Source organism: Oncorhynchus keta, chromosome 21 (assembly GCF_023373465.1).
Source record: "Oncorhynchus keta strain PuntledgeMale-10-30-2019 chromosome 21, Oket_V2, whole genome shotgun sequence".
Taxonomy (NCBI): Eukaryota; Metazoa; Chordata; class Actinopteri; order Salmoniformes; family Salmonidae; genus Oncorhynchus; species Oncorhynchus keta.
The window spans coordinates 40,728,102-40,740,427 of NC_068441.1; the positions used below are offsets into that span (position 1 = coordinate 40,728,102).

At 42.4% G+C, this 12,326-nt stretch overlaps 1 protein-coding gene across 2 annotated transcripts in view; it reads right to left on the reverse strand.

Moving 5' to 3' along the window:
• Window positions 1-7,960: 7,960 nt before the first annotated feature.
• LOC118400563 (disks large-associated protein 4-like) overlaps window positions 7,961-12,326 on the reverse strand; it is a 238,377-nt gene continuing 234,011 nt past the window's right edge. For both annotated transcript variants that reach the window (XM_052473932.1, XM_052473933.1), the window contains one exon: window positions 7,961-10,379. In XM_052473932.1, coding sequence (XP_052329892.1) covers window positions 10,140-10,379 — 240 coding nt within the window. In that variant the 3' untranslated portion in view covers window positions 7,961-10,139. The remainder of the gene's footprint in view (window positions 10,380-12,326) is intronic.

Below are 12,326 nucleotides of genomic sequence, written 5' to 3' on the forward strand. Positions count from 1 at the left end.
TTATGTAACCGAAACGATCATGTTTTCTTGTTACATAAACGGGATCAAAAATCTTGACAGCAACAGTGGACCACGGCCACTAATGGATGCAGTAATAAAACAGTAAAAAGTATGGTCAATAGAACAGCAGAATCTTCCCAACAACTGCAGGAGAAAGTCGAAGCTTTCTCACCTTGCGCCCATCCTCTTTCATATGCAGCAAAATACTCTAGGTGCTGTACGTGGGGCTGCCTCGGAAAGCTTGTGGTTGCCACTGCAAAATATCTACATTTCAGGCAATATTATTTTAGTATTTTAATTTTTGTAGGTAGGAATTTGCATTATGTGATAATACAATGTGACAAGAATGTAAATAGTCACTGGTGTGGAAGACTAACCAAATGACGCACCAGACAGACTACAATCTCTAGATTGTCTAGATTAGATTATAGACTAGCCTATATAGCCTAGTGTAGATTATAATAATCCCATTACTCACTATAATAAAATCATCTCTGACACCATCAACCTGATAGAGGATTAACAAAATGACCATTGTGAACGGTTTGAGAAAGTATTGTGTGCATTTTATTGAATGATATTCTCTCTTCATAGTATTTTACAGTACATATTTTAACAAATGAGCTCATTGTAATTGTATAAATAAATCTACAGCATTGTAAAAGATGGAGTGGTTCTCTGCATTCAGATTTCATTTTTATTTACAACAGAATGTGATTTGACTTGCCTAGTTAAATAAAGGTTAAATAAAAAATTAAATAAATTGATTAGCACATGGGGAATTACTAGCTGGTCTCAGATCTGTTTGTGCTGCCTGACAATGACCATAGTAGTTGGCAAGCCAAGACACAGCACAAGCAGAGACCAGGCTATGGAATTGCTTTATCATAAAATTATATCATAAAATCTTAACATATACCAATTTTACTTAATTTGGTATTCCACAATATGCATTAATGTTACCAGAGTAGATATAAATACAAGAATCATAGTAAATCTCATTTTATGAACAAAACAACCACTCATTCACATTTTATCTCAACCCTTTATACTAAACCAAAACCCTGACATACACAGCCTAACTTGTAAAGCATTATCAATATTGAACAAATCCTAGTCAATAAAATATATGCTTGTTTCATAAAATATTTAATTATTGTTTGTTATAGTAAAAAGAATTGCTACATATCTCTTCTGCTAAGAGTGTTGGTTCTTCTACACTCCCAACCCTTGTAGGCCAAGGGTACAAACCACAGTGCACAGACAATTCAGGAGGGGGCTTCTTTTTTTTTTACTTTGTAGGCCTTTGAACCAGGGGAGTGGGTTGACATGTACCCTTACCTTGGGCTACCCTTTCCGGCATGCTGTGACCCAACAACCCCTCAAAAGTCTTGTTAAAGCCTAGCGTTGAGAGTAATGTACTGTAAATCAGTTCAGAGGGACTTCACTCTCACAGAAATTAGTTTGCTATTAGTTGGCTGTATTCTCCAAGCGATTATGGCAAGTGTCCACCACAACAGTCATGTCCTCTAGAAGTTCGAAATTATCAAAAAATGTACAGGACATTTTTCTGCAGTCAGAATTCCATAGTGAACACATCCAAAAAATATTGTTTCCTCCCCTAATATTTCACACTTACGAACAGCAGAGGTGTGTTGGGTCAAAACATGTGCAGTGAAAGCTCCTAAAAATAAATGGTGAAAAAACTCTGCTGAAGTATAGGGAGTTAGGGTGTGAAAGGCCAACAGCAACACTAAATAAAGAGGACCCAGACCATGGCCACACATTACACATTTTGTAAGTCTTGAAAATATAAGAGCTGTGAATTATAAGACAGTCTAAAACATCTCTTCCTTGTCAGGTTTGCTACAAATGTACTGTTTGGTAGGCCTATAACGCATAGGAATATCAAGTGAATACTTAACACATAGAAACAACATGGCCAAATGCAGTTTCATAGAACACATTAACTCAATATACAGTACACACATCGTGTAATCCACACCAAAGAGACCATGATGAAATTGTTGTTGGTTTTAGAGTACTTCCAACTGCCATTTATAAATTCCACAGCCACTTCACCTGGAAACTAGGAAAGTGAATAAATAGCCTTGTAATTTTAAGCAAATGCGACAGTATGTGAATAAATAAAGCAATTCAATGCTCTTAGGCTAGGCATATATCTCCAAAACAATAGCATACAACAACAAAATGAAGGGTTACTATATGCATGTCACTATGGTTTAAAACACTTCAACAGTGTGCCATAGGATATGATCTTTCACAGAGAGTCAGGACCTTGATGAAATAGGCCTAGGTGGCCCTCTGGTTTGTGTATTGGACCAGGGCCTTGTTAAATGTATGAGACAAACCCCTTAGTCTCTCAGTGAGATAGTTTCTGTCATTTACATATTAATGTCTTTGCAGTTCAGAGCAGCAGCGAACTGTCTCTCTGTCACCCTGTAATAGCTTTCTGTCCTTGACATACCTTTCTCTCTCAATCTCCCCATATGCATATTGAATTATTTAAACTCAAATCAAAATAGAGCTGATAGGGTCAACCGATCTCTTTCGTCTGAAGCTATTGGGCCTGGTTAGAGCTTCAATGGGAGACCACCTGGGAACACTACTTCCAACTGCCCTTTATCAATGTGTGAGAGGGTTTTTGGAGGGCTAGAACAGTACCACCAACTTTTTATATATTTTTGTTTATTTAACAAGGCAAGTCAGTTAAGAACAAATTCTTATTTACTATGATGGCCTAACCCGGCCAAACCTGGGCCAATTGTGCGCCGCCCTATGGGACTCCCGACCACGGCCGGTAGTGATACAGCCCGGGATCGAACCCAGGTCTGTAGTGGCGTCTCTAGCACTGCGATGCAGTGCCTTAGACCGCTGCACCACTCAGGATCCCTGAACTCCCCAGGTTAGTGATGGGGACATCCAATGCTATCAATATGGATACAGTCTGCTTTTTGACTGTAACATCAGCGTTACACTAGTGTATACACCCTTATGTTATACTAGGGAAATTGTTTCCTTAGCTAGGGCTGACAGTGAGGACTTGTGAAGAGCAGAATCAACAACCTCTGTATAATCAAAACTGTTGCTTTATGAGAAGGTAATAAAGTCCACAGTTAACCATTGTTATGTAAATGACAGCTGAGAAGTACCAGTGGCCGGGCTTTGGCCCCAAGTGAGAGCAGGTCCGCTGGAGCCATGACTCAGTGAAACACGGGTGCTGGCCAACGTAGATGGAAACAGAAAGGTCTGAGCCTTCTGGGTAAAACACAGGGGTAAATCCTGTATGGAAATTACATTATTTTCTTTTAACTCCATTCGATGTAAATCATCTCTTTGCAATCTAGCGGGAATCCTATATATGGTTAAAAAAAGCATGTTATATGTTATAACAGATTGTGTCCAGATCCTAGTACATGTCGTTGGACTACAAGAACATCAGAAAATAGTTAGGACTGTTCCAGGACTAGCAATGGAAAAACAAATAGCCAGTACTAACTTCGTTGGTCACAACAGCAAATCAAGAACACAATTTAACAGACGCAGTCACACAAACCCCCTCGTTGGTAAAGGATCACACCAACGACAGACCACTGTCACACTAAGACTGGAGGCGCTAACGATTGGAGCCGTGCTCAAATGGAGGAGCATTCAGATGCCTCAACTAGGGAGGGGCCAGAGCCATTGAGAGCCTTTTACTAAGCAGAGTAAAGGGGCCATCAGCAGCTTAGGCAAACACACAACAGCAAACAATAGCATGCAATCAAGAGAGATCTCTTCCCAGGAGGGAGTGGATGATGGCCAATACAGCCAGGCCTTTTCAATGCAAAGCCTCAAGCTTTGCATTGGTGGGGGGAAATACAACGACAAATTTAAAAGAGACATGGAGCAACTAGGTAACAAGCAACCCTTTTTATTCAAGTGAACACATAGTATGTGGCCCATGCAGAGACCCTGGTGTTGCAATCTTCCAAACGACGGAACCATTGTAACATAAGAACCACTATTTGATTAGCAGGGAAAGGTAATGTTCATTTGCTGGCCATTTGATGCAGCACAACAAATGTGGGGGGACAAGGAGAAGAAATGTAAAGAAAACAAATTAAGCTGTATGTCCTAGCCATGTGTATGTCCTAGCCACTACTGTATGTCCTAGCCATGTGTATGTCCTAGCCACTACTGTATGTCCTAGCCATGTGTATGTCCTAGCCACTACTGTATGCCCTAGCCATGAGTACGTCCTAGCCATGTGTATGTCCTAGCCACTACTGTATGTCCTAGCCATGTGTATGTCCTAGCCACTACTGTATGTCCTAGCCATGTGTATGTCCTAGCCACTACTGTATGTCCTAGCCATGTGTATGTCCTAGCCACTACTGTATGTCCTAGCCATGTGTATGTCCTAGCCACTACTGTATGTCCTAGCCATGTGTATGTCCTAGCCACTACTGTATGTCCTAGCCATGTGTATGTCCTAGCCACTACTGTATGTCCTAGCCATGTGTATGTCCTAGCCACTACTGTATGCCCTAGCCATGAGTACGTCCTAGCCACTACTGTATGCCCTAGCCATGAGTAAGTCCTAGCCACTACTGTATGCCCTAGCCATGAGTAATTCCTAGCCACTACTGTATGCCCTAGCCATGAGTACGTCCTAGCCACTACTGTATGCCCTAGCCATGAGTACGTCCTAGCCACTACTGTATGCCCTAGCCATGTGTACGTCCTAGCCACTACTGTATGCCCTAGCCATGAGTAAGTCCTAGCCACTACTGTATGTCCTAGCCATGAGTACGTCCTAGCCACTACTGTATGTCCTAGCCATGAGTACGTCCTAGCCACTACTGTATGTCCCTAGCCATGAGTACGTCCTAGCCACTACTGTATGCCCTAGCCATGAGTAAGTCCTAGCCACTACTGTATGCCCTAGCCATGAGTACGTCCTAGCCACTACTGTATGCCCTAGCCATGTGTACGTCCTAGCCACTACTGTATGCCCTAGCCATGACTATGCCCTAGCCACTACTGTATTCCCTAGCCATATGTATGCCCTAGCCACTACTGTATGCCCTAGCCATGAGTACGTCCTAGCCACTACTGTATGCCCTAGCCATGTGTACGTCCTAGCCACTACTGTATTCCCTAGCCATGTGTATGCCCTAGCCATGTGTACGTCCTAGCCACTACTGTATGCCCTAGCCATGTGTATGCCCTAGCCACTACTGTATGCCCTAGCCATGTGTATGCCCTAGCCATGAGTATGCCCTAGCCATGTGTATGCCCTAGCCACTACTGTATGCCCTAGCCATGTGTATGCCCTAGTCATGAAAACCGCATGTGTTTTCTCGCACAACCAAGAAAGTAACACAGAAATACACTGAGTATACAAAACATTAGGACACCTGCTCTTTCCATGATATAGACTGACCAGGTGAATCCAGGTGAAACTATGATCCCTTATCGATGTCACTTCAAATCAGTGTAGATTGTGAGGAGACTGGTTAAATAAGGATTTTTAAGCCTTGAGACAATTGAGACATGGATTGTGTATGTGTGCCTTTCAGAAGGTGAATGGGCAAGACAAAATATTTTAGTGCCTTTGAACGGGGTATGGTAGTATGTGCCAAGCTCACCGGTTTGTGTCAACAACTGCAACACTGCTGGGTTTTTGACGCTCAACAGTTTCCTGTGTGTATCAAAAATGGTCCACCACCCAAAGGACATCCAGCCAACTTGACACAGCTGTGGGAAGCATTGGCGTCAACATGGGCCAGCAGCCCTATGGAACCCTTTTGACACCTTGTAGATTGTAGAGTCCATGCCCCGACAACTTGAGACTGTTCTGAGGGCAAAAGGGGATGGGGGGTTGCAACTCAATAGTAGGAAGGTAGTCCTAATGTTTAGTATACTCAGCAACTTCACCCTACACCACTTTGGACAATCAAATACCTACAGTGAGACTCAAACTTTCTTGATCTCTCAACCACAAACAGAGAATATGTTATGATCATTTGATATTTGACCATTTTAATATTTATGCTGCAGTAGTTTATGTATCGGGGGGCTAGGGTCAGTCTGTTATATCTGGAGTATTTCTCCTGTCTTATCCAGTGTCGTGTGAATTTAAGTATGCTCTCTCTAATTCTCTTTCTTTCTTTCTCTCGGAGGACCTGAGCCCTAGGACCATTCCTCAGGACTACCTGGCATGATGACTCCTTGCTGTCCCCAGTCCACCTAGCCGTGCTGCTGCTCCAGTTTCAACTGTTCTGCCTGCGGCTATGGAACCCTGACCTGTTCACCGAACGTGCTACCTGTCCCAGACCTGCTGTTTTCAACTCTCTAGAGACAGCAGGAGCGGTAGCGATACTCTCAATGATCGGCTATGAAAAGTCAACTGACATTTACTCCTGAGGTGCTGACTTGTTGCACCCTTGACAACTACTGTGATTATTATTATTTGACCATGCTGGTCATTTATGAACATTTGAACATCTTGGCCATGTTCTGTTATAATCTCCACCCGGCACAGCCAAAAGAAGACTGGCCACCCCTCATAGGCTGGTTCCTCTCTAGGTTTCTTCCTAGGTTTTGGCCTTTCTAGGGAGTTTTTCCTAGCCACCGTGCTTCTACACCTGCATTGCTTGTTGTTTGGGGTTTTAGGCTGGGTTTCTGTACAGCACTTTGAGATATCAGCTGATGTACGAAGGGCTATATAAATGCATTTGATTTGATTTGATTTGAAGAGGATTCACATGGTTGTTGCCATACACTGCTGGTCCGCAAATATGGTGTTGTGTGTCAGAATATTAATTTCCTGAATTCAATATAGTTAACTACACCCCATTGAACAAGTGCAAACACACATGTTGGGGCTTCTGAGTGGCGCAGTGGTCTAAGGCACTGTATCTCAGTCCTAGAGCTGTCACTACAGACACCATGGTTCAAATCCAGGCTGAATCACAACCATCCTTGATTGGGAGTAACATAGGGTGGTGCACAATTGGCCCAGTGTGGTCTGGGTTTTGCCGGTGTAGGTCGTAATTTTTATTTATTTAAAAAAAAAATATTTCACCTTTATTTAACCAGGTAGGCTAGTTGAGAACAAGTTCTCATTTACAACTGCGACCACAGCCAAAAGAAGACTGGCCACCCCTCATAGCCTGGTTCCTCTCTAGGTTTCTTCTGAGGTTTTGGCCTTTCTAGGGAGTTTTTCCTAGCCACCGTGCTTCTACACCTGCATTGCTTGCTATTTGGGGATTTAGGCTGGGTTTCTGTATAGCACTTTGATATATCAGCTGATGTAAGAAGGGCTATATACATACATTTGATATAATGTTTTGTTAGATTACAATTTTTTAATCACTTGCCTGGAACCATTTTCCATTCCACTTTCTTTTTTATTTGTAATTTTTTCTCCTCAATTTTGTGATATCCAATTGGTAGTTACAGTCTTGTCCCATTGCTGCAACTCCCCTACGGACTCGGGAGAGGTGAAGGTTGAGAGCCAGTGCATCCTCCGAAAGCCACACTGCTTCTTGACACATTGCTAGCTTAACTTGGAAGCCAGTCGCACCAATTTGTAGGAGGAAGGCGGCGAGAGAGGCGCCCGGCCCGCCACAAGGAGCCGCTAGAGCGCGATGGAACATGGAATTCCAAGCCAGCCAAACCCTCCCCGAACCTGGGCGATACTGGGCCAATTGTGCGCCGCCTCATGGGTCTCCCGGTCACAGCCAGCTGTGACACAGCCTGGTATCGAACCCAGGTCTGTAGTGATGCCTACGATGCAGTGCATTAGACCCCATTCCACTTTCACAGACCTATTAAAAGAGTGAATCAGCTTTGATATCACTATACTTACTTCCCATAGAGGCACAATGATAATGCATTTCTTTTTTTGTACCAACAACAGCATTTTCAAAAACAAAGGATGGCAAACAAATTACATTTATGTAATGTAATAGAGATTTAATGATTTGTCTCAATTTTAAAAAAGTGTAGTCATTTGGGGATGATATTTAACAAAAACAACAATGGTAGATAGCAATATGGTTGAACAATTTTAAAAAACTATGCGTTTCTTCTTCATTCCAGGATGAATTTGTTCCCTCCAAAAGTGTCATGGACATTTGAGATGTAGTGCAAAATATGACCAATAGGAAGATAAAATAACAACTTCCTGGTTTCACACAGTGTCACTGAAGCATCTCAATAGTCAGACAGGGTTTCCTCTCCTAGTCCCTTCCCTTGTCTCCAAGAGGGTGTCTGGTCAAGATCCATGATGTGGAAAAATATATTACACTTACATGATTTTAATCTTACAGGAGTAATTAGGCTTAAGTGCCTTGCTAAAGGGCACAGACAGATTTTTTCACCTAGTCGGCTTGGGGATTCAAACCAGCGACCATTCGGTTACTGGCCAAATGCTCTTAGCCGCTCGGCTACCTGCAGTAGCAAATACCTATAGTAGTACCGAATATTCAGTGTAACGTATCAATATCAAATTCCCATTGCCGAGTGCAGTGTGCAGCCATTAGTCAAAGTTAATTAATGCTTAACTACAAGTCCAAATTGGGCGTAATTCCATTTAAATTCTCTATAGGAGGGCATTTCAAATCATGGTTGGAGTGACTGGAATTTCACGGTGGAATGGACCACATGTTTTCCATGTATATTGAGTGAGGGTCCCATGTGGGAAACGCACCTGCATCCGTGCCAACTAATTTACTCATTGAAATACAGTGACGACAAAACAACAAAAGGTTCATTGCAGAGAGAGACGCTGGGCAGAAGTTGGGGGAAAGAAAGCCCTCTAACCTTTCAATTCCTGTGATATTGCTGCTGCTGCAACCCAGCTTGAGTTGCTGGAAGTACCTACTTTAAAAACCTACTGGCTTTTTAAATGTTCAATGAAATAGCCACAATGATGCAACATCATTACGCTGGTAAAGGATATTGAAACAACGAGGAAACAATGCAGACTTAAACACATTTTGCACAGTGGGATTGTTCTCAATGGGGGCCTGATCCTTCACTCAAACCTGAATTATATTCAATTGCTCTGATATACCCACACCATGATATTATTCATTAGGGCACACTGTAGCAAAAGGTGAAACTGATTAAGTGCATAATGAATATGACCTAGAAATAAATTCACAGAGCAATACAAAGAAATTAATGTACAAAGCGTGGCCATTGTCATGGGACTGTGGACATTGGCTGATGAATACATCCTAAAACTAAAATGGCAGAAAACTATATAATCTCAATGGAATAATAGGATATCCAAATTACATTCCAGAAAATATTGTGACTTGTGAGTATGTTTTGAGTATGTTTTGAGTCAGTTAAAAAGTACCTAAAATGTTGAATAAATAAAAAATAAAAATACATCTTTTTTTTAAACAAAAAATGAACTAAGTAAACATCAATTGTGCTTTTCAATAGATCTCACTTATACAAGTGGTGATACTTGTTATTTCCACCCTTAGTTCTCGGTTCCTTGCTCTCCAAAACCTCTTAAGAATCTAGAACTGCTTTGAATGCAGGCAAGGGGCTCTTACAAAACAAATAAAAACAAACAAAAAAGCACCAGGAAGACATAGATAGCTGAGGGTCTGAAGCGTGTGTGTGTGCTCCTCTGAGTAAGTGTGTACATTAAACCACATGGTGGCGTCGTGCAAACTACGTGTTGGCCAAGGCATGGGTAGGGAGTCAGGGAGGAGCGGCGGAAAGCACAAATGCTTACTCTGTCCGCTTATTAGATCTGTTACAGCCAAGATACAGGTACATCTAAAACAGTCTTGATATAGGTTCTTTAGGAGATAATATCATCATCAATAACCATTTTTATAATTTTTGTAATCAAGAGTACTAACAATAGTAACAAAGTTTGCGGTTGAGGTTTTTCCATGGCAGCCTCGTGAGAGGAGACGAGAGTTCCCCATAGTCTACAGCCCAATAGTTTTTATTTTCTTGTTTCCTCTCTTTCTCACTTAATCTAGATTTGCTGCCACCAGGACCAGCCTACCCTGTGTGTGTATGGCGAGAAGACCCCAACCCTCCCCTCCATCTCAGAGGCAGTTCCTCCTATCTCCCTCTCCCCCTCTCTCGCTCTCTCAGAGACGTGTTTGGGCCTCGGGGACGTAGATCTCAATACTGTCGGCACTCTCCGTGGCTGAGTTCTGCCGAACCGAGGCGGCCCTCTTGGCGGCCAGCAGTCGCCTGCGGGCCTCCGTCCGGTGCTTCTCCGCTGAAGAGGTGGAAGAGGCGGAGTCGACGCTCTTCTCACGTCCCAGCATCGGCCTCCCCTTAACGGGCTTCTTTGGCACTGGAGGAGGGGGCTCTTTCTTTTCCTCCTGGTGGTGTTGATGGAGGGCCGCAATGGACGAAGTCAACCGTCAACCACAAGGAAACAGAAAAGACATGTGGGGGGGAGAGTGAGAGGATGCAAGGCGTTGTTGCTGTTGAAATAACCTTTTTTTGTTGATGAATTGAAAGGGGTAACTCCCCACTTTGAATATTTTATGACTTTAGGACCAAGAAAAAGTATTCAAAACAACTTCTGAAGTTTTGTGCTTGTATGTAAAATATAGCTCTTTTTTGTTTCCTGAAAAGCTCAGTTTTGGAGATGCAAGGTTTTCTTCCGAAAGCAACGAAGCAACACAGAGGTTATAAAAAAAGAGCATAGTGAGTTTCATTTGGTAGACATGGATCTTTGACAGTGATGTTTGATTATGGTTTCTACAAAATATGTACAAAGTAGGCTTGACATGGACAATCTAGACAAATTACGACAAGATATACATCATATGACTGTGTAGCCAAATATATGACATTGATGGCAACTCTTCCTTGGACTAGACACTGAATTAATATTGGATCCCTGAATCACAAACCAACAATAACCTCTTCTCAAATATACCTGGTGCCTAGTGGGTACGGGCTAGGGGTTGGTTTGGTACTGAAATAATACATTTTATGATGCGGACATTGGATGAACCACACTTAATTCACTGCAGTCATAGTGAAATACAGTGTAGACATGGTTAATGTTCTAAATGACTATTGTAGCTGGAAACGGCAGATTTTTTAAATGGAATATCTACATAGGCATGCAGATGCCCATTATCAGCAACCATAGCCTGTGTTCTAATGGCACGTTGTGTTAGCTAATCCAAGTTTAATTTAATTTAAAAAATTTAAAAGGCTAATTGATCATTAGAAAACCCTTTTTCAATTATGTTAGCACAGCTGAAAACTGTTGTTCTGATTAAAGAAGCAATAAAACTGTCCTTCTTTAGACTAGTTGAGTATCTGGAGCATCAGCATTCGTGGGTTTGATTACAGGCTCAAAATTGCCAGAAACAAATAACTTTCTTCTAAAACTCGTCAGTCTATTCTTGTTCTGAGAAATAAATTCTATTCCATGCGAGAAATTGCCAAGAAACTGAAGATCTCGTACAACGCTGTGTACTACTCCCTTCACAGAATAGAGCAAAATGTTAATCACCAGAATAGAAAGAGGAGTGAGAGGCCCCGGTGCACAAATGAGCAGGAGGACAAGTACATCAGTGTCTAGTTTGAGAAACAGACGCCTCACAAGTCCTTAACTGGCAGCTTTATTAAATAGTACTGCGAAACACCAGTCTCAAAGTCAATAGTGAAGAGGCGAATCCGGGATGCTGGCCTTCTAGGCAGAGTTGCAAAGAAAAATCCATATCTCAGACTGGACAAAAAAAAGAAAAGAGTAAGATGGGGAAAAGAACACAGACACTGGACAGAGGAACTCTGCCTAGAAGGCCAGCATCCCGGAGTCGCCTCTTCACTGTTGACATTAAGACTGGTATTTTGTGTTTTGTACTATTTAATGAAGCTTCCAGTTGAGGACTTGTGAGGCATCTGATTCTCAAACTAGACACTGTATTTCTGATCAATTTGATGTTATTTTAAGGGGGGGAAATGTGCTTTTCTATAAAAAATAAGGATATTTCTAAGTGGCCCCAAACTTTTGAATGGTAGTGTACCACTTCACTCAATCTACAAACCCAACACCCCCCTACCACCTCCACTCGCATCCTACCACCTAAGCACCCCCTACCACCTCCACTCACATCCTACCACCTAATCACCCCCCTACCACCCCCCCTCGAATCCTAGCACATAGTCACCCCCCTAACACCTCCACCCGCATCATACCACCTAATCACCCCCCCTACCACCTCCACATGCATCATACCACCTAATCACCCCCTCACCACCTCCACATGCATCATACCACCTAATCACCCCCCTACCACCTCCAC